Below are 21,509 nucleotides of genomic sequence, written 5' to 3'. Positions count from 1 at the left end.
TTTCACTAACCCCTTTTTTTCTCCTCGATTGTTGCTCTACACTCAAACCTCCTCCAAGGCCAACCCCACCAAACCCCCATGCAACAAACCCCCCCTCCCCATCTCGACCACCTCACCCAACAACACCTCCACCTCCTCCCCCTCATCAACAGCCAGCACCCCCCTCGCAGAGATCAAAACCCGAGCCACAACAGCAAAAACCTTTTGATCGCTCGTCCACCCCAACGGCCCATCCTCTCTTTTTTCCTTCATCACCTTCACCACCGCCTTCAGCCCCTGCACAGTCCACTCCTTCCACTCTTTCAAAACCCTCTCCCCATTTTTGTTAGCCTCAATAGCACCCACCAACCCCCTCCTCCACTCCCTCGCCTCTCTAACCTCGTCAACAAACAAATTCTGCTCCTCTGCTGCGAATAACGCGTCGTCAAAGTCGAGCGCCTTGCCGAGTTTTGTTTCCGCTGGGACGTTACCAGAGGTTAAATGGGAGATGGCAAGGGAAAAAAACTCTGGAGTGGGGAGGTGAGAAGGGAGGAGGGAGGTAACAAGGGTTTTGGACGAGATGTTTGCTGTTGCTGGTTGGGCCGTGAGACTGGACACCGCGAGCGCGGCAACCTCGCGGATTTCGTCGTCGTCGTCTGTTAGGGCTGTGTAGAGGGCTGAAAAGGCCGGCAGGTACGCGGTTCGGAAAAGGGGAGCGGGGATGAGGGAAAAAAAGGTATGCAGAGAGAAAGCGGCGGCGTGGCGGGTGTCGAATGACTTTGGGGCACACAGTTAGTGGGTGATGAGAAAGGGGATGGGGGAAAGGGGACTTACATTGTCGACGTGCAGAGAATCTGAAATCAGAGCACCCCAGTTACGGAGTCTTTGGTCCAAGTCTGGGAGGTTGTCTCTGTGGCAAGAGGCGAGAATAGCCATTATTGTGCCGCTTGTTTCGGTGATGGCCCAAGATAGCTCTGGGTTGATGGACCACTTTGTGAGGTCTGACCAGAGGGTGTCGAGCTGGGACAGGGAGGGCAATTCGGAAGCATGACCGTTGGAGAGCATGGCCGACATCAGCGCCCCGAGGTTGGCGAGTGACACCGCGCGGACCTCAGGGGCAGGTGAAGTGCTGCAGACCTCAACATACAACTGGCAAATCTCTGACCGGACCCTGGAGTTGTCATCCTGCGCCTGGGAGAAGGCAGCTGGAATGGCTTCGAGCATTCGGCTGGCGACGTTGACATCTCTAGCTAGCAGCTCGACAAGGTAGTTGCGGAGACCGGCAACGTCACCGGACGAAGCTGTTTCGTGAACTAGTCCGAGAGCAATCTCCATCTCCAACAGCGCCGAAGCTGGGCTCCCGGTCTTGGTTGAGATCTGGAGAGTGGAAGTCAGCTTGTCTGTGGTCAGACATTGAAGCTTGATGAGCAGGTTGAGAATCTCAAGATAACCCGCTTCCACCTCTGGGCAGCGTCCAAAGACCTCGCTTTTGGTAGCAAGAATCTCCACAAGAGACTCTGCCCAAGCATTTTCTGTCTTTAGGTCACTGCCCAAGTCTGACTTGCGTTCAATAACAAATCTCGCTGTGAGAAGAGCGCCATGAAGCCGATTGGACGAAGTGCCGGCTTGCTCAAGAAGCTTGCCAATCTCAGACACCCAATCCTCTCTCAACAAGAAGGAGCAGAGGGTTCTGGCAGCAATCTCACGAACGTGCCAAACCTTGCTGCCAAGATAGTTTTCAATGCGCTTCCGCAGCTCGCCTCTGTGCTCCTCTGGAGGGCCAGCACGACGAATGATGTCAAGAGCGGGGAATACCGCTTCCGCAGCGGCAGAGTTGGCCAGCCCCGCGTCGACATCGTCTGCTTCAAGAAGGCCGAGAATGATATCTGGTAGTTCCGGATACTTGTTGTACGAGATACGAACAGAGTTGCCGTCCCAACCAGATTCGATGATGGCCTTGCTCTCGCCGGTGCCGAGCAGACAATCCATGAGCGCTCTCAGAAGGAGAAGGCCACAGTTGCGGATTGCCCAGCTAACCTCTTGTCAGTTTTGCTATCTCCATATTCACGGCCTATTTCGACGAACTTACACTTCAGACTTCAGACTGGTTGAAGCAAGATGCAGCGTTCTGGCCAAGTAACCCTCGGCGCGCTTACTGAGAAGCGAACTCCTGAAGATTTCTCTCAGGCAGTTGAGGGCGTGAACTTGCGGAAGGTTGGAGCCATCAGTCTCAGCTTGCGTTACGGGTTTCTTTCCAATTTGCTCGAGGTTGCCGTAGACTTCGTCGAAAGATGGAGAAGAGGCATTCGCCGACAGAACAGCGGCAATAAGAGATGGAATGCCTGCCGACCGGCGAGTCGTCGATGCTTGGGTCATGATGCACTCTACTGCCCCCTTAAGTAGACAGATCAGCAGCCATTCTTTCGACAACAAAACTTGATTACTTACCTTGTACCAGTCACGAAGCAGATCAGCCTCTTCATCAGCGTTAGGGTACACAGTCTTCAGATTTTGGGTGAGTTGACAACAGTTCGTAAAAGTATACGAGACTGTAGAGAAGGCACCACGATGTCTCAGCTGAGCCAGTTGTTCAAAAGTCAGGTAACCTGTCTTTTTGAACACCTCTAGAGGAGGAAAAGGCACACCGGCCACTGCCTTCAACCGTAAGGTCCCCATGATGAGGCGCAAGAGGTTACTAGGAACGGTTAGCAGGGTTTGCACGCAGGGCAAGATGACCGTACCTAGACTCGTGGACCGCGCGGAAGCTGTAGCTAAGAAGGTCCTTGGTGTCCAGGCCTTCAATGTCTTCCATTTCTTCGGGCAAATGGCCTTCCGGGGAGTCATCACAAAGAACATGTTTGACTGCCAGCCATATCCGTTGCGCTCCACCAAATATCCGCTCTTGAAGTTGGCGGAGGGCTTCTAACTCGGTTTCAGCATAAGTTTGCTTGGCGAGCACCTGCCAGACATAGCTGAATAGACATGTCAGTACAACGCCCTGGCTTCGTCATGTTCGTTGACTTGCCTAATTGCTGCAAAATCGGCATGAACAGGGCTCTCGATTGCCGCATGTCCTAAATCTTGTTCCGCTTTGGAAATCTTGGCTTCAATACCACTGATAATTTCTGCCAGGTACTGAATCTGCAGCTGTTGGGCATTCAGCCAGCTGCATGAAAGACCCTGTGCCCGAGCGGCTCCATCACCATGGTCAGCTCGCCCAGTTCTGTCAGCCAACGCATTAGCCCGTCCACAGAAGCTCCGAAGGATGTCGAGGAGCGTTTCTGAACTCCGTGATTGGGCCACAGGTCTAGCTATCAGTTCTTGTGGTATCAAACTCAAGAGTGTCGAAGCAGCCTCTCGGACGTCGTCGAAGGGATCCAACAGAAGATCGAAAAGAAGACGAGTCCAGGTAGGATCATTAGCGATTAATCGGATCACATCCTCATCAACAGTATCGTCTGTAGCAGCGGCGTGCTTTCCAACTCTGACGGCCAAAAGAGCAGCTTTCACAGCAGTAATATGGCGCTGGTAGGACGCCGTAGGTATCAGCTCGTCTCTGAGAAAGCCTACATACCACTCTAGGAAGTTTTGGTGCGATGTAAGAACGGATTTCGCTTCGGAAGCATCCCTCAGAGCAGCTTCAGGACCCGCCTTCTTCTTCTTCTTCAGAGGTGGCTCGGCATTACCGCCAGCGGCGAGTTGGGATTCCCGGTTTGCAAAATCGGCCAAACTTCGTCGAGCAACGGTGATGATGCTCTTTACACGCTTCAGCAGATTCTTGGTGAGTCCAAGGACCTCGTTACGGACTTTGGCATCGTAATCCGCCTGAAAGGCGGCCAGGTATGTCCTTAACAGGCTGAAGGCATCCTCTGAAAGAGGCTTGGTGGTGGCCTGAGATGAGACCACCAGGGACAGAGCGCTACATCTCACCGAAATGGTGGGATGGCCAAGCAGTGTCCCCAAAACTTTCGAATCCAATGCAAGGTGTTTTGACTCCTCAGGCTGGCTGGCGGGCTCGTCCACCAGACCAGTCTTCTTGCCCAGCTCCAACGTAGCCAGCTGAAGTAAAATACCCTGATCGGATCCTTGCTGGTTGTTAGAGAGCTGCTGCTTGTTGAAAACATGTAACAGTCTCAAAGCCGCAGCTTTATCAGTCTTGAAGATGGCCACCAGCACATAGTTTTTGATGTCTTCCAAAATCTCTGGATTCTGAACAAGGGCATCTTGTAACCATTGCCGCCATAACTCAACGTCGAACCCTCTGGTGGGATCCAGTGCCGCAGCGCTGTCTAGACCGCGGAAAACATGAACGATGCATTTTCCGGCCAGAGGGCAAACATAGGTAAGTTCCATCCAAGAAAACAGATGGAAGACGAATGATTTCCAGAGCTCAAGACTCGGCAGAGAAGCCACTGCTGGCTCTACCTGTTTGTAGGTCAAAGCTATGTCGTCTAATGAGACCACGCGCTTGCTGAGGAGATGCTCAAGACATTGAAGTCCTGATTTTGTCAGTTGCTTGGGATATTTTCGAGTGATGATTTGGACGAGCGTTTCCAGTACGCGTCCCTTGATGGCCCGTCCTGTCTCGGGGCAAGGATTGTCGGTGCAAGCCGCTACAAGCACATCCAGAATCAGGCGCAGGGCCCTGTGAGGATCGTGTTCGTACCACTCCAAGTAGAAGAGGAAGAGCTCCAAAGTGAGAGCCTCTGTGGTGGACCACTTCTTCAAGGTCTGGTCGCTAGACTTGAAGCATTGCTGAACAAAGCTGCACAGCCTGACGCAGGCGTGACCATTTCCATGATATTGGCGAGCCTGTGAGGCATCCTGGAAGAGTTTCTGGAAAAGGGCCTCGGCCAGCCTGTTGAGAGTGCAATTGTTAGTGAAATGAATTGCCTATGTGGGTGAGATACAGGTACGTGAACATACTGGGGTCTGGTTTCTTCAGGCCGACTCAACAGCCATTTTGAGATGGTGTTTGCATTTTCAAAGATTTCCGGGCCGAGTCCAGAAATGAGTGCATCGATGCTGCCGTCTGAGGTATGCCCCTCCATGCTTGGCAGGGTCTTGATAAATTTATCAAAGAAGGAGGGGTAGTGAAATATGAAAGCTCAGAGAAGGTGCGATGATGGGATTCCCAACAAAAGTGGTGAGAATAAAAGATTGTAGAACTGCAAGAGCCTCAAATCGCCGGCATATAGCTCTCTTCTCAGTAAGCTCAAATGAGTATATCCTGGACTTGAATATGCGACAGCCAGAAAAGGGAGAAATTTTGGGTGTTGTACGGGGATAGGGTTGTCACGGCTCACCGTGAATTACAAGCACCCTCACCTTGCTCACCTTGGTCTTGGCTGCCGTCATTATGGGAGAGCTAATACAGCTTACAACGCTTACAACACTGAGTTGAAGGGGACTCTCCAAGTTTCAAGTTCATATTATCATCTAGTTGACCAGCGGCATAGAAGAACGTAATTCGCACTACCTACTTCAACATACATATTGTCTTACGTCTTCCAGCGGTAGTTGCGTAGATCTCTACACGGGTGCCAAGCCCGAGCTAGTGCACGGGCCATCCTCATGGCCAGTAAATTTTTTTTGGCTTTGACTGCTTATCGATCGCCGCCGACGTGACCCCCAGACCCGGCAGCTCTCTCCCACTCAGACCTCAGCGCACCAAATCCCGTCTTGCGAACCCGCCGTGTAGACGCCCACCCCGTCGTACAGCACCCGCTCCATCCAATTCGGCTTCTATCTTTGTCACCTCTCGGTCCGGTTTACCCCTCCGCCGCCAAAATGTCTCTCTGGGATACCCTGACGGGCAAGAAGTCCTCGTCACAAACCCCCTCATCGACTGCGCCGCCACCCACCACACAGTCACCACCCACCAGCACCGGCTCTGCCTCCTCCCCAGCTCCCTTCGACCCAACCCAGGCCCAGGGTGTTGAGCAGTTCCTCGGCACCTCTTCTTTCGCCGACCCAACACAACTACATGCCTTCGCTGGCATAGACAAGGACACACTCGACTACCTCAGCCTCGAAGACTCTGCCCTCACAGACCTCCCCGGTGGCCAGTCGGTACTGCCATCCCGCGGCTTCACAGACGATCTCTGCTACGGCACCGGTGTGACCTACCTGGCAGGTCTGACATTAGGAGGTGCTTGGGGTCTGCAAGAAGGATTGAGGAGGTCGGCCGACCAGCCGCCAAAGCTGCGGTTGAACACGGTGCTCAACTCGATCACCAGGAGAGGACCTTTCTTGGGCAACTCGGCGGGTGTGGTGGCTATTGTGTACAACTGCGTCAACTCATACATTGGCTACGTCAGGGGGAAGCACGATGCTGCCAACATGATTCTAGCGGGTGGCATCAGCGGCGCGATTTTCAAGAGCACAAGGGGTCTCCGGCCAATGATGATTTCGGGTGGTCTCGTGGCCTCGGTGGCTGGTCTCTGGGCGGTAAGTCTTCCTTGTGTTCCGATTTCTACCTCAAGAAGGTTGAACTAATTGTGTTATAGATCACCCGGCGCACATTCTTCCCCACAAGCCAACCGCAACACAAGGAGCTCGAGAACCTTTAAAGCAGGACCATGTTGATCGTGATCGCACTTCCTACGAAAATAAACGAGATGACTCGATGGCATCTACGGGAGCCCCTGTGAGCTTCGCCGACGATAAATCTCTTCCTTGATCGACCCGAGATCGCAGCAGACTTGCCTCGAAACTTGGTGCCCGGCCCACCTCGCGGTTGCTATATGTAAATTCAGCTTACGGAGGGCTCGAGGGTGATGTGTACGAAGATGAATGTGGGAAAAACTCGGCCAGGGGTGGTACCTAGGGTGGCGGACGGGTTTATGCATAGCGCAAGGGTATTCTCTCCTCCCAATGGAAATTGTATAATAGCGGTGTTTTGGTGGTCATATAGAATCATTTGTTCCCTCTGGGGTGAAGGGACAGGACGAATTGGTATGTGGCATATTTTGATCAGCTTGGTGGCATTTTGCCGGACTATTTTTGGGTGTTATGGTGCCAGGCAGTCGAAATGTCTACTCTTATATATGGGAGGTCCGGATCGAAAGGGGTTGTCTGATGCCAAGGTGACACAATTCAGGGGTTTTAAGTCCTTCCATCTGGCATCAGGCAGAGATCCATAAAATCCACAGAGCTCATCGTGTGTTGTTCGTTGACCAGAGTCCACTCAAAAGACCTTCTTCCAGCTCTCCTTTGTGAATCTGAATAGCTGTAAAATGGCCCTCTGAACAACTTGATGACTACACAGTGCTATCAGCGACAACATACGATACTCGCTGGCCGGTGTGACCAAGACCTGACTGCTCCCGTGGTGCCTTCCTTGCTGGCTGATCTCCGCACTGTGCTCTGTCTTGTGATCTGAGGTCGTCCTGAGGATTTGTCTCCTTTCTCTTCTCCGCACCCAAGTAGAGTCTTCAAAATTCACATTTTGATCCAACCCGAACCATCCACTCACTTCGACGACATGTGCCTCCCCTGCTGGCCAATCACCAAGACAACCCACGAACGCGGGAGCAACCAGCGTAGCAATCCCCAACGCTACCACTGGCACTGGAGCCGCACCAGAAACATGTGGATTCTTCGAGATACGGTACGTACGCGGTGTTGATAAGGGTTAGTTGCTCCCAGCTGGCACCTCCAGGCGGCTGGGAGAGCAAGTTGAGCACTGAAGCCAGTGAGTGAAGATGGCCAGGTTGAACCCACAATAATTTCCAATGGCCAAGGCTCAAGTGAGCTCGTGGAGCAATTGAGGACCTGCTCAAGTGAATGGGGGTGTTATTGTTGAGGATAAAAAGATCACCGACTTCTGCGGTCCTGTCGACTTTTGTATCGGCGCAACACCCACACAACCGGCGATCGCCACACATTCAAAATGCTCACCATAGGAGGCCCCGCCTCTGGGCCGAACAAGGACGACGATTCTGCCGACCAAATCAAAGAACAGAATGAGCTCCTCGCCAAGCTTTCTGATACCATTGACCACCTAGCTACTGGTTGCGAGATACTGAACCTCAGACTTGAAGGGCTCACCAAGAACCCCGATGCGCTCCCGACCAAGCTTGAACATGAAGTCTTGGGATATGTAGTTCAAGACGCGGCAGATGATTTTGAACGGGAGATGGCCATCAGAGATGGGGAGAGCGGGGAGGTGGATCGAAAAAATGGAATTATTGGGGGCGGAGATTATCAGCCTCAAACGCAAACCAGATGGGTACGATGAGGGCACAGGTGCGGCCCGGCAGCCTATGGGAGCAGCTCCTGCCCCAGCTGTCGGCTTGATTCCTCATAAAAGGGCTCGCTTCGACCTCGATTTCCCACCCCATCCGCAGGCGAGTCCTTTTACCAGCAAGATGAAGTCGGAACAAGATGACCAGAACGGCAGCAATGGCGCCAGGCCGACCACCCCTCTACGCTCAATGCGTGCCTTCCCGGCTGCCCCTCCTGTCCTGAACCCCAATGGGATTCACTTTCAGCCCCAGCTGCCCTCCACCCAGTTTGGACCTATGACCCAGACGTACATCCCTCGTCGGGATCCCCCTAGCATGGCTTATTTTGCTGGCCCGGCTGCTGGTTTTCCTCAGGTAATTGACGCCAGCAGTTTCCGACTTTTTGTTTCGATTCAGTCATCGAACAGGCGACCGAGTGGTCTTTGATGTGCTTTTTCAAGTCAGATTTTGTGCGACAGCTGCTAATCAAGTTTTTCACAGGTCACCGGTCAAGACACTCCCTTGTGCCAGATGGGTGGTTACGCCCTCCAAGGAGGCTACATGATGGGTCCTCAGGGACCTGTGGTGTTGTCCCCCGCCGGCGTCACCATGCCCGCCATGCCCGGCGCTGGTATGCCTGCCATGGGCATGTTTGGCCCTCAAGGTGGTCCCATTCCGCCCAGCTTCCCCGGCGCCGGCATTGCCTACTCTCGGATGCAGCCTGGCATGAATCCGTTGATGCAGATGCCGAACGGTCACGGCCACCAAGCTTTCCCTGGCAGCCCAACTCCTGGTGTGCAGCCTCCTCACGTCCACTTTGAGCCTGCCTTGGGCATTGGCCTCACTCAGAGCGAGCGATTGGCTGCTGACATTGAGCATGCCAAGCAGGAGGGATGTTTCGAGCCTCAGGACTTTATGCCGGCCAACAGAGACCCGTACAAGGAGTGGTGGGTGGAGGAGGTGGATGGCCATTGGGGTCTCTACCAGCGTCGTCAGATTGATCGGCTCAAGCACAAGTGGTATGTGAGGGATGGTTGGTTTTATGCCAAGCGTCTTGAGGCTCCTCCTGATGTCTAGAGGTGAGTATACTTTGGTGTTGACTGTGGAGCATGTTGGCTAACGAGCTGGTGTTGTTAGCGATGCCTTTGACGAACAATCTGCTGTCTTTGAGGCAGATCTCTTTTGGCTGCGTTGCCTTTATTTAATCTAGTCGGTTCAATAATTTCCTCTAGATGGTACAGGATTGAGTTCACGTCAGGGTCTCATGGATGGTCATCTTTTAGATGGATGGAAATAGTATCATGGGATGGGCATGGGTGCTTTTCGGTTTGGCGATGGTACTAAAGGGAATGGGCAACGGTTCTTTATCGCTGGCGTTTATGGGATGGTTTCTGCGCTGGTTTTATACGGCTCAATACATTCCTTTGATATTTTTCTATGCTCCGTGAAGTGCCTGGTGAAGATGTGAAGGTTGAAGGAGGTCAAAAACGGAGCTGTGAGGCTGAAAGTGGGCCGCTACAGAAGGCCAAGGGCCCCTGACAGCACGCCACAGATGTCACATGCAAAGCGAACCCCAGATTTGACCCGGCTTGGCGGGATATTAACAGTTTTTGGTAGGGGAATTGGGGTGAAAGTGTTAGTGCCGGGCACGCCATTGTCCGTTTGCGATGACGAAGGCGGGTTTTACCTCTTGTGCCAAGGCTGTCGATTGAATCGGGGAAAGCAGCTTGGAGAAGCTCGGCAAAAAGGTGTTGGAGGAAGAAGAGGATCCTCCTCCCCGCATCATCATACGATTGCCATGGGCACTGGCTAACGAAACCCGCTTCCCATTTTATTAGTTCACATATACTGAAACTTGTACTCATTCATCAACTCTTGCCATTATCTCACAACCCCTATCATCAATTTCATATTCACCAAAAAGTCACTAAAGAAAGAAACTTTGCCAAAAATGCTGCTCATAGGCCTCACGGGCTCGATAGCCACGGGCAAATCAACCGTTTCCTCCCTTTTATCGCAGCCACCCTACAACCTCCCCATCATCGACGCCGACCTGATCGCCCGCCAGGTCGTCGAGCCGGGCACGCCGGGTTACAATGCCATTGTGAAGCACTTCCTCCCCAGCACACCCGACTTACTCGTCCCCGTGTCAGAGGACATGCCGGAGAATGGACCAAACGGAAAAGGCCGCCCGTTGAACCGACCTGCGCTCGGGAGGAGGGTTTTCGGTACTAGTCCGGAGAGGGCGAAGGACAGGGGGGTGCTGAACGGGATTGTGCACCCTGCTGTGAGGAAGGCCATGTTTTGGGCTGTGGTGAGGGAGTATGTCAAAGGGAAAAGGGCGGTGGTGTTGGATGTGCCGTTGTTGTTTGAGAGTAAGCTTGATCGGTATGTGGGACAGGTTATGGTTGTTGGGGTAAGGGATGAGGAGGTTCAGATGGAGAGGTTGATGAGGCGGGATGGGCATTTGAGCAGGGAGGATGCGGAGAATCGGGTTAGGAGTCAGGGGGGGGTGATGAAAAAGGTTGAGAGGGCGGCTTTTGGTGGGGGGGTGGTGGTTTGGAATGATGGGGATAAGGACGATCTGAAGAGGGAGTTGAGGAGGGTTATGGAGGAGGTGGAGAGGGGGAGCCCGAGGTGGTGGGGGTGGGTTTTGTGGGTTTGTCCTCCGTTGGCGTTGGTTGTTGGAGGGTGGGGGTTGTGGAGGAATTGGAGGGGGGAGAGGGAGTGGGAGGAGAAGGAGAGGAGGGAGAGGGCTAAGCTGTAGTTGGTGGTGATGAAGATGGGTCGGGACTATGGAACACGGTACATGATGAGAGCTTTGAACTTGTGAGATACATAAGGGTTGATGGGTTAATGTATTTTCTTTCTTTTCTGCGTCTCTTTGTCTCGAAGGTCTTGTTTGTGTTGGTTACTTGTGGTTGAACGGGGCCTCAAACTGCGTGGTTTCGACGAGGAATGGGAGGCTTCGAGTCAATGAGAGAGACTCGACGGGAATCTCAATGGCAGATGTCGACTGACACGGGCCATGGGGCATCTCCATTGAGCCTCAAACTGCAGGGCATCAGTCGACGACATGAGGATTACGGGCAGACCCACGACCTTCTGAGCGACTTCCTCAAACACTCAACTTGCTCCCTTACCTTTCCATCTCAAGTGAATTTCCAGCAACGTGACCCGCCTTTCTTGCAAAAATCTCCCTTCCACCCCCCACCACCGACTTTGCTGTAATAGCCAATTCTTCCTGCAAATACAAAGCTTCTTCCTACCTTGCGACTACAGTTTTCAGCGCATACTCTCCTTCACAGCAAATTGCTTTCTGCGGCTACTTTCATCTCTGGTTACTGTTCGACACCAGGCCAAGTATTTCCCCTCTCGTCGTTCTCTCTTCTTCACTCAGGGCCGTTGGCCCCTCCCCAACTTGTTTCCTTTCCTCCAAACACCCGCTCGGATCGAGAGGCTCCTTCTCGATTCTTTCCTTGTTCTTCGCCCTTCAACACCGCTACCGGTCTGTTTCCGTTCCGTCACTATCACTTCAGGAGATTGATAGTCGTTGTTTGACTTTTCTTCTTGTCTCCAACATCACCAAAGTCGCACTGCTCGCTGCGGCTCGCTGACCGCAGCCATGCCTCCCAATACTATGATGGAGTGGATTATGGGACGCAATCTCACTCGCACCGAAAAGGAGAGACTGACAACACCCGAGCCGGAGAGACGGAGATCAGAGGAGAAAGAGTACAGAGGCAGAGATTACAGGCGCCGCGATTCTAGACCCCGGCCCCCCTCTAGGCATCGGTCCCCGTCCCGAGACAGATACTACGATCAACAAGGTTCGACTACTGCTCAGCCGCCCACCATGCATCGAGCCAGTGAGCACCACGAGCACCGCGAGCATGGCGAGTCCCGTCATCCTCGACAGCACAAGAGTTGTCACAAAGCAAGAGCCGCCCAAGCTGCCCAAGCCGAGACGGCTTCCGTCGACATCGAGGCTACTGCTGCCGCTGCCGCCGCACTTAAAAAGGCTAGTGTTGTCATTGCCCGAGCTGAGGCTAGAATAATTGCTACGGTTCACGCTGCTCAAGACAGGAAGGTGGCCAAAGAGAAAGCGAAAGAAGAGGAGGCCAAGAGGAAGGCAGAGATCGAGGCGGCCACGACCAAGCGACTTTCCGAGATCTTTTCAGACGTTGACTCAGACGAGGAGGAGCGCGCCATGGCTATAGCGTTGGCAGTTTCCAAGGCTTACAAGCAACAGCAAACAAAGGGCCAACCGAGCGATCCCAAGTCATCTCCGTCAAAGGAGAAGAAGGCTGACTCTGCCAAACCCAAGGAGGTCAAGAAGACTCAAGAGACGGAGAAACCTGTCAACACCACAGCCAAGAAGCCGAAATTTCAGGTCGAGGTCTATACGGGCAGCGACGGCGAGGGCGAGACTTTTGTCGCAAAGGTGCCGCTTCAGAGCAGCAAGACGCCGGCCGAGGCTAAACTGGCCCCTCCCGAGCCTGACGAGAAGGGTGAGTCCAGCAAGACCATGGAGGCGGAGAAGAAGGTCGAGGGCAACATGAAAGCAGAGGACAAGAAGAAGGCTGATAACAATAAGACCGAGGACAAGTCAAAAGACAACAAGTCGGGCCAGAACAACACGAAGAAGCAAGACACGGGCCCTCCTGACGACTTTGTCACCCCCGATCTGGAGCCCCATGCCACATGCGGCTGCGAGAACTGCATTCAGGGTCGGAGACTCCTGGGCCGGGAGTTGAGCAAGCCCCGAACTAGAAAGGAGATAGCCGCGGCGCTGCTTACGGACTGTCTGAAGAAGAAGGGTGGTTCTGCGGGGAATGACAAGGGCAAGAAGGATGGGAAGAAGGACGGAAAGGATGATAAGCAGGATGACAAGAAGGGTGTGAACAAGGATGCCAAGAAGGACGAGAAACAGGAGGGCAAGAAAGACGACAAGAAGGACGAGAGGCAGGAGGGCAAGAAGGACGATAAAAAGGGAGACAGGGGCAAGCAGGATAACCCCCAGAACAACAAGAAGGCTGCCGGCGACAGCTCTGGTACCAGCCAAAACCAGAACAAGTCTGATCAGCAGAAACCCGACGGTGGCAACCAGTCTTCGAACAACGCCCAGGGATCAGCCACCGTCCAGCATGTCCCCTCTCGCTCAGCCACCGTCCAACCACCGCGCAACGCCTACTACCTAGACGGTCATGTCCAAGTCTTTGACAGCCCAGCTCAGCAGCCCGCTGTGCCTGCGGGCTTTCCGCCGGCTCCTATCCACCCCCAGTTCCAGAACTATGGCTACGCCGGGGATGGTGTTGTGCATCCTGTGACCAACATCATCCACACAGACTGCCCGAATCCCTACTGGTCCCATCAACCTGGCGGTCCTGCGTGGGGAGGCTAGGGTCCTCCGCCGCCTGTGATGCAGCCTCCCGTGCAGCCTGGGGCTTACGGTCCTCACAACTTTACTCCGCAGGGAATGGCTGGGTACCAGCAGTGGCAGCAGATGCCGGGGTCGTGGCAGTTGAACGCTGTGCCTCCGATGTGGCCGAATGATTCGGTGTCACAGGGGCAGGGCCAGGGCCGGGGGACACCTAGGACGCAGCAGGGAACTCCGAATGTGGCTTCTGGCTCTGGCGGCAACAACGGCGGTGGAGGGAACAACGGTGGAGGTAACAACCAGGGCGGAAGTAACAACCAGGGCGGAGGTAACAACCAGGGCGGAAGTAACAGCAAAGGAGGGAAGAACAAGAAAGGAGGGAAGAAGGGCAAGTCGGCCTCTCCTGCTGTTCAGTTCACCGAGAGCACCAAGGCCGGGTCTGATGATGGCAACAATGACAACAACGGTGGCAGCTGGGGTAACGGAAACGACAATTCCAAAGAACACTCCAATGACAACAGTTGGGGGGGTTGGGGCAACGGAAATGATGACTCCAACGACAACTCCAACGACAACTCCAATGATACCTTCAACAACAACGGCGGCGGCGACAGTTGGGGCAGCGAAAACAACACCTTTGGGGATAACAACGATACCTCCAATGACAATGCGGGTGGCGGTTGGGGTAATGAGAATAACTCGTCTGGGGACAACAACGATACCTCCAACGACAACAACAACAACAACAAGAATAACAACAACAACGGCGACAACAGCTGGGGCAACGACAACAATAACAATGATACCTCGGCTGAGAACAACACCAACGGCGGCGGCAGTTGGGGCAACGATGACAACAACAACTCGGGTGACAACAATGATACCTCCAATGACAACAGCTGGGGCAACGAGAACAACAACAACAACAACAACAACAACAACAACAACAACACCTGGCCCGACCCCAGCCCCCCCTCTAAACCCCCCTCACCCTTCACCTTCCCCAAACCCGCCCCCCTCACAGGAACCAGCACCAGCAAAAATTCCTCCCGCAAAAAACTCACCTTTCAACCTTCACCCCAAGACCAGTTCGACTCGGACAACGAAAACGTCGATCCGAATCCGTGGGACAAGAAGAAACCAAACAACAGTGAGATGTCCATGCCTGGCTCATGGAACGAGACACCGGGGCCAAACTCCCCTGAGAAAAAGAAGGTGGATAAGGGGAAGGAAAAGGCAGAGGGGGAGTTTAGGACTCCTAGTCCTGTTGGGAAGGAGGATGATGGCGGGGTGAAGTTGGGGAATAAACTTGGGGGTTTTGGGTGGGGGCTGGGCGGGTTGGGGGGGGTTGGTTGCTGCTGTTGCTAGCAGTGTTACGGGTGGGAACAAGAGTGATGATGGGAAGAAGAAAGAGGGGGGGGATAAAGGGGGGAATGATGGTGGGTGGGATGATGATAAGAAGGAGGGAGAGGAGGAGGAGGGGATTACTGGGTTGGGGGATTGGTAAAGGGGGAAGGTGCGGAGGGAAGGATTATTATATGGGATTTGGGCGGGTGAAGTTGGGATGTGTGTGGAATATTCTGTTTGGTTTTGTTTACATTATCTGGTTTGGTGTTGGGCTATTCAGCGGCCACAATATGACCACAGCAGTTCGACGGAGAGTTTAGGCCTTTACGGATGGTATATGTCTTTGAGTAGGAAGATGGAAAATAAGATATATTTTAGGAATCGTGTGTCGTGGCTGTACATTCCCAGTTGTCACGAGCACACTTTCATCTTCAAAGAAGCAACATTCCAAACGTCAATAAAAGATCGAGTAACCCAACCCACCGCCTATCTCACCGGCCTCGGCTCCAAAGAGTGCCAGTACTGAACCGCTGGGCTGAGCCCCCTTTCCCTTGCGTCGGTACGCTAACAGGCAGCGAATGTGGGGCTGTCCCAACCAAGGTGCTGACCACCACCACCAGCATAAGGCAGACCAGTCTAGGTACAACTGCCGAAACAGCATTCCCACAAAATCTGCCTTTGCTTCCGGGTATACCGACAGGTCCTCCTCTCCGTGTTTGCATGCTGTATGCATAAACTCCCTTGATCGGCTGGTCATGTAGGTAGGTTGGAAGTTGTTGGCTGGGCCTACATGTGAGTTGGCTGCAGTGACGAGGCCTTGCACCTGCTGACCGAAGCGATCTCTGATCGGTGACCATTTGAGAGGGCGCGCGAGGGAGCCCTTATCCCCGACCCTAACCCTCGGGTGTAGCGTAGCTAGCTAGGCTTCCCCACATTCAGGGGTTGCGTAACTTTGAAAAAGAGGGAGGGGCAATCCTTGAAGTTTTTCCTCTACGCTACCCTGAGCCAGCTGAAAATAGATGATTTTTTTTCTCTCGCTTGAATGATGAATGACACCCTTTTTCTCGGATCTCTTCAGATGTGGCGTTAGAGTTGCCGGGTGTACGTGGCGGCCACGTTAAGGTGAGGGTTGTTCGGCAGTCGATCGGTCGGTCGGCTGAGTCGGCTGCCTCCGAGGGCAACGGGGCGGCCCCACATTTCACCTTTTTCAAGGTCGGCTTCGCCTCAGTTGCCCTGGCTTTGAATTGAAGAAAAAACACGTTGGGCATCAGGCGGGCAGGCCGGGGTGAGGCTTGTTAGCAGATCGCTGGGCGTGTGTTGTAATACAGTTCGGTTTTGACGTTGATGTTGACTTGGACAGACCCCTGACAGGCTTGATCTTGACAAGCCAAAAGAGTGACGTCAACGGTGCCAAGGCCCGCCCGGCACGACGGGAGACGGGAGAAGGACAAGACAAGAGGGGCCAATATCCGATATCCGTCAACCCCCCGTTGATGGGGGGTTCCTTATTGAGAAATTTCAAGTCGAGGAGTCATGATCACAAGGGACTTGGGTTTGAGGCGATAAACCGGTCTTCTAGCGGTGAAGACGGCGAAGGATCACGGCGAAAACAGGGAGGAATGTTTTTTGTTTCTTGCGGTAAACTCGCCTTCCTCTTCCTCGCCCTCGCCAGCGGGGTTGTCCATTCCGAACCCAGTTTCCAAGCTTTGTGACCTTTCTCCTTTCTTGAAAGTCCCTCGCGTCGAATTGTCTTATTTCTCGATACCCGCTGGGGCATCATTGGGTCGTGATACCCCACGCAGAGTAAAACAAGGGAGTCAAGAGTCAGGCGTTATCGAGCTGAAGCCATTGGTGATCCGCACTGTGGTCGCGAGCAGGAGACGATCTGCCAGTGGGCAGTGGGCAGTGGGCGTGTTTGGCCGAAACAGGAGGTTCACAGAGATCCAGGAATATTTGCGATCACGGGACACTGGCCCGAAGAAGGAAGCCTGGCCGAAGTCAAGTGACTGTCAGTCACGAGTGTGCGCTGCTGCGCGGCAAGAGACGGCACTTTTTGCCTCACCTCCCGTCACGCAAGAGAGGAAAGAGTACGCAAGCCACATGAGCCAAGCCACAATTTGTAGTGACAGTGTGTATAAGTGTAGTTGCGTTGTTGGAAACAGTGGGGCTGCAGAGAGAAGAGGCTGCAGATCCACCGTGCTTCCAAGTTTGGATACACACAAACCCCTCTCCATGTATTCGTAATTCAGCTGGGCAGGTCTGGGCATTCTCTCACAGACTTCACCTCGCCCTCACAGCAGCAGGTAGCTCCACGTTCAGCTTCCAGCAGCATCAACACCAAGCATCAGTATCAGCATCGTCATCATTTCCACCATGATTATGATAACCAAGTATACGGAGATTTGACACCCCAGACAGGAACAGATGCCGGTTCTACAGCAGCCTCGCGTTCACTTCTAATCTGGCAGGCTGGACGTCAGGTAGGTGGTTCTAGGCCACCCCAGGTCTGCAGTAACGTCGCAAAGCGGCACCACCCTTTTGCCCTCGTTTCGAGTTTTTCACCCAATCGCCTGCCGTATCCTCGGTCTTTCTCCAAGATGGCGGCCGGAGGAGGGCGTCAGGCCGGCAGCCAATGAGGCTCAATAGCAGGGATCCCAACTTACACACCTTTTTGCTCACCTTCTGCGCTAGCATGGTCTGCCATGCCATGCCTGCTCTTGTCATCCATGACACGGGACAGACGAGAGGCTGGCATTCACTGGCGATGCTTCCCCCTCTCCTGCACTCTATATTGCCCGTTTGGGGGTGCCAGTGGGATGCCAGTGGCATGTTGCAACTCGAACATCTCCTTCCGGAACCCACCCCTGGCCGCACAATTCGACAAAGGGACCAGTCGGTGTCGAATATCGCCATCGCAGGACGTGTAGCCGGCTGGCTGGGTCCCATCCTCCTCCTGCGGCATGCCCAGATCGGGACATACTGGTCGAGTGCTGGGCCCAAGAAAGTCGAACGTGTGGCGTCGAGCAAGATTTCCAGCAACAAGACCGGCATGTTCGGGAGGGGTGGGCGGGATCTTTTATTGATGGGCAGACAGTCAGCCACTGAGGGAGTTGAGACAAGAGAAGAACACCTCCAGCAGCGCGCTTGTGTGTTTCATGTTTCCTTGTGGCCAAGCTGATGATATCTTTTTCGCTTTCGGCTCCTCGCTTCTTGCGTCTACTGCGGAAGGACTCCTAATCTTACCGATATGCAGTCATGGGGTTGGAGCCTTGGTTCCAGGGCAACCTTCAACATGGCTACGCCGTCTCTGTCATCTCGTCATGATTTCGGGCTAGGGCACCGCTTCATATCACTGGGCAAAGGGAAGATTGAGGTATATCTTGTGATCACGACGATGGCTTGAGATTTAGACAATCTCGCCATGGCAAATGATGCCTTTGTCTCTTCCCCGCCGCCAACATGCTCCGACTGCTTTCTTCTCGAACGTTTTTTGGCGGCTTGCAAGGAGGGGGAACCCCATCCCAAGCCATCAAGACCCAGATGGTGTGCGTGATGGACCGCACAATATGGCTCTTGAGGCCTCACCAAGCGAGCTTCATGCATGACTGAAGAGGTGGCCCATCACAAACGGCACCCGCCTTTTCAAGCGACCGTCTGTCCATTCAGCGGCAACACGAACAGTGTTTAATCTAGACCATGCAGTTGCATGGCAGTTTATCTTAGGACGCCGGTGTCGCTAATAAGGGAGCGGATGGTACCTTGGAGTGACGGTCATTCTGTCAATATCACAAGTCACAAGTCACAAGTCAGAAACGATGCTCTTTTTCAGAACAAGAGTTGGCTGCAGACTTGGCTGCCCGACCACGGACGTTATCTGAAAGTCCTGGAGCCATTCACACAAGGTATTCAGTTGACGCCTCACTGTTTACCCGAATTACCAGTTCCAGTTTCTGGTGGGATCTCGACGGGCCACTCATATAGATTCTGGGCGGTGGCGGATATCGATATGACTCCTCACGGCTCATGCAACTAAAAATCCCCCATGAGAAAAAAAAAAAGTCCTACGATCGGCCGGGAGCTGTGATACGCGCTCTTCTTGCTGCGGGACGCGTCATTTACTCTTCGACTAGCGAAACACGAAAAAGGAGTCATTTCGCTGCATGATTTGACTTGTTGTCAAGAGGCCTGTCATAAGAGAGTCTGAACAGCTTGCTGCCAGCCACGCCAGCCAGGAGAAGTCTTCAACAGGGCGAGTCTAGCCGGGTGTTAGTCTGGCGACCTTTTCTCTTGGCGGACGTTCAGACTTACAGCCGTGTAATTACGGTACGGTGCTCTGTAACACTACTCCAGATGTGGCGCTGTTCGTAGTGTAGCTGTAAGCTTGCACCGTCCACATCTGCAGCTTTCAGCTCCGGTCGCATGCGACCGACCACAAGCCGGACCAGCCATTCGCCCTCGATGGCCATTGCGCATATGCAAGTGGCAGCATAGCCCACGGACTTTCTTCCCTTTTCTTTCCTCTCTTCTTTCACCTTGGGCCTAAGAGCGAGAGAGAGCAGATGGCGATGGGCCGCGCAAACCCCAGGTGTGGCTGCTGTCCCATCTCTTCCGTCCCCCGTCTTCCATCAAACGTGCCTATCGTATCCTGTCACCAGTCAAGCGGCTGGGATCGGATCAAGTATTCTTGTGCCACACTGCATATGCTCAGAGAAGAGCGCCATGAAACCTGGGGGTGGTACGAAACAAAAGGTACTTTGGAGATCGTCCCAAGATGGTGATTTTATCTCGACTTATAAGTGTCAAGGGTCTGATATCGTCTGTAGCGTCCGGGAATGCGGCAGCAGTGGGTGGTAGTATGAGGAGGTACTTGCCCTCAGTAAAGACGACGCTGACGCGAAGCCGCGGCAAACCCGACAGCCTCACCCCGTTCTTCCTCCAGGCCCAGTCAGCCCAGGCTACCATTGATGATCTGTTTGCCCGCAGATGCTGCTCCTCCACCGACGACGAGGACAGTGGGCAGACAGCAGTCGAGGTGAGGGCGCTGCTGTGAAGCTGCAGGCGGGTCCCAGTCCCGTCCGCTCGCCTGGCCCCATCTGGCCATCGGCGCTGTCCCCTCTCCATCGACCTGCATGTCCTCGGCCACGCCCCTCCTCCCTACCCTTCCCCTCCCAAGTAAGTACCTACCCCCCAACACCAGGGACCCCATCGGTAGGTACCCATTTCGGGACTTGATCTCTTATAACGACGGGCCCTCGCACCCGGACTATACGAGATTCTCACCCTCCTTCTTCCCCCTCACGAGACTTCGTCCACCTTTCTCTTCTTCTCATTTGCGGTTGCTGGCGTGCATGCTAATCCCTTGTCTTGGGACCGCCCGCTCCGTCACCTTTCTCACCTCGTTTCTTATTTACTATTCGTTTCCCTCGCCCTCTTAGTTCCCCATCCCAAGCCCTTGCCCTGCTCCACCTCGACCACCCTTTGTACTCACTCAACCAGGACACACACCAAAGTACACTCAGACCATGCCACCACAACTACTCCCGGCTTCGGCAGCTGCCTTTGCTCCCCGTGCTTCCTCCGTCAACGTGGTCCTCGGATCCAAGGTAGAGCCGTGGCTCACGCAAACACTCAAGCGCATCAACAGGATCAAGCGCCCACTCAACAGTGTACCTCAACACCAAAGATGTCTGACCGAGACCCTGTCGTCGCCAAATGCCATCTGGACCCTGGCTTCGCTGATGCTGCCCAAGGGCCCCGAATCGGAGCTCAGGAAAGATTCCAACCCGCTGATTGAGGCCATCTTCAACTACCAGCTCATCCACCTCGAGGCCTACATTGTGCACGTCGACATGGTACTGAGAAACGAGGTTGCTTACAAGCTGACGCCGGACACTATCGAGTCCCTGATTGAGTACCACAAGGACATTCACTGTGTCAATGCAAAGGCCAACACCTACGACTGGTCCGAGAAGGAAACACAGTGCAAGAAGCTTCACGAGGACTTCATCCAGGCCATCAACAAGTTTGTCTTCCGGACACATGTGTCGGCACTCGAGGGGCTCGAGGAGGATGGTGCTGGAGAGCTGCTCAGTGGGAAGAGTGAAGAGGTGAAAAATGCCGTCATGAACCTGGTCAAGCCTCTGCTTCCGCCGCCGCCCAGGATCGTCGATGTCGTCCGCCAGCCACCGCTCCTGCCCAGCTCGCCTGCAGGTGCGAACATCTGGTCCCAGGCGCCCACCCCGACCACGATGCCAGCCCCCGTCGATTCCTGGAAGATCCTGCCTTCGAGCCCAAGTGTAGCTTCGACTCCGCCCGACTCGACCAGCCCTACCATGTGGGCCACGATTGGCATCAGCGAGTCCTACACGCCATCGCCTCCTCTTGCCTACAGCCAGCCGTACACCACAGCTGGTCTGTTCTACGGCTCGCAGTTGGTCTCGTCGCCCATCCCCCACCTCCCACTGCCCAGCATGCTTGCTCCTCAGTGCGGTGTGACGGTTGGCTACAACTCGTTTGGCTGGGACAGTCGGTACCAGGACTATGCGACGACAATGTGACAACCATCGCCACCTGTA

The 21,509-nt window shown here is 54.0% G+C and overlaps 8 protein-coding genes across 8 annotated transcripts; 6 read left to right on the top strand and 2 right to left on the bottom strand.

Annotated features, from left to right (window-relative positions):
- Window positions 1-42: 42 nt before the first annotated feature.
- Window positions 43-5,408, bottom strand: QC763_705330 (uncharacterized protein; the record flags this gene model as incomplete). The annotated part of the gene is made up of 7 exons (XM_062915532.1): window positions 4,906-5,408; window positions 2,972-4,837; window positions 2,721-2,951; window positions 2,428-2,674; window positions 2,069-2,373; window positions 814-2,011; window positions 43-756 (listed from the first exon to the last, which is right to left on the bottom strand). Exons 1-7 carry the CDS (start codon window positions 5,028-5,030, stop codon window positions 43-45), a joined length of 4,686 nt encoding a protein of 1,561 aa, XP_062761500.1. The 5' UTR covers window positions 5,031-5,408.
- TIM23 (Mitochondrial import inner membrane translocase subunit tim23) lies at window positions 5,243-7,061 on the top strand. Its single transcript, XM_062915531.1, has 2 exons — window positions 5,243-6,429; window positions 6,489-7,061. The coding sequence occupies exons 1-2, from the start codon at window positions 5,770-5,772 to the stop codon at window positions 6,549-6,551; spliced, it is 723 nt and encodes a 240-aa protein (XP_062761499.1). The 5' UTR covers window positions 5,243-5,769; the 3' UTR covers window positions 6,552-7,061.
- A 310-nt stretch (window positions 7,062-7,371) lies between these two features.
- On the top strand, window positions 7,372-9,284 carry QC763_0104010 (uncharacterized protein; the record flags this gene model as incomplete). Its single annotated transcript, XM_062906432.1, has 3 exons — window positions 7,372-7,591; window positions 8,088-8,582; window positions 8,709-9,284. The coding sequence occupies exons 1-3, from the start codon at window positions 7,466-7,468 to the stop codon at window positions 9,282-9,284; spliced, it is 1,197 nt and encodes a 398-aa protein (XP_062761498.1). The 5' UTR covers window positions 7,372-7,465.
- An 874-nt stretch (window positions 9,285-10,158) lies between these two features.
- Window positions 10,159-10,974, top strand: CAB5 (Dephospho-CoA kinase cab5; the record flags this gene model as incomplete). The annotated part of the gene is made up of 1 exon (XM_062915530.1): window positions 10,159-10,974. One exon carries the CDS (start codon window positions 10,159-10,161, stop codon window positions 10,972-10,974), a length of 816 nt encoding a protein of 271 aa, XP_062761497.1.
- An 858-nt stretch (window positions 10,975-11,832) lies between these two features.
- Window positions 11,833-14,955, top strand: QC763_705280 (uncharacterized protein; the record flags this gene model as incomplete). The annotated part of the gene is given in 3 exon segments (XM_062915529.1): window positions 11,833-13,602; window positions 13,777-14,498; window positions 14,517-14,955. The coding sequence occupies 3 exon segments, from the start codon at window positions 11,833-11,835 to the stop codon at window positions 14,953-14,955; spliced, it is 2,931 nt and encodes a 976-aa protein (XP_062761496.1).
- A 470-nt stretch (window positions 14,956-15,425) lies between these two features.
- On the bottom strand, window positions 15,426-15,791 carry QC763_705270 (uncharacterized protein; the record flags this gene model as incomplete). The annotated part of the gene is made up of 1 exon (XM_062915528.1): window positions 15,426-15,791. The coding sequence occupies one exon, from the start codon at window positions 15,789-15,791 to the stop codon at window positions 15,426-15,428; it is 366 nt and encodes a 121-aa protein (XP_062761495.1).
- A 1,850-nt stretch (window positions 15,792-17,641) lies between these two features.
- On the top strand, window positions 17,642-18,112 carry QC763_705260 (uncharacterized protein; the record flags this gene model as incomplete). Its single annotated transcript, XM_062915527.1, has 1 exon — window positions 17,642-18,112. One exon carries the CDS (start codon window positions 17,642-17,644, stop codon window positions 18,110-18,112), a length of 471 nt encoding a protein of 156 aa, XP_062761494.1.
- A 2,344-nt stretch (window positions 18,113-20,456) lies between these two features.
- QC763_705250 (uncharacterized protein) lies at window positions 20,457-21,491 on the top strand (the record flags this gene model as incomplete). Its single annotated transcript, XM_062915526.1, has 1 exon — window positions 20,457-21,491. One exon carries the CDS (start codon window positions 20,457-20,459, stop codon window positions 21,489-21,491), a length of 1,035 nt encoding a protein of 344 aa, XP_062761493.1.
- Between the last annotated feature and the right edge of the window lie 18 nt (window positions 21,492-21,509).

This window comes from Podospora pseudopauciseta (assembly GCF_035222475.1).
Source record: "Podospora pseudopauciseta strain CBS 411.78 chromosome 7 map unlocalized CBS411.78m_7, whole genome shotgun sequence".
Lineage (NCBI taxonomy): Eukaryota > Fungi > Ascomycota > Sordariomycetes > Sordariales > Podosporaceae > Podospora > Podospora pseudopauciseta.
Note: the sequence above shows the minus strand (reverse complement) of the source record. Positions and strands in the feature narration are given on the sequence as shown.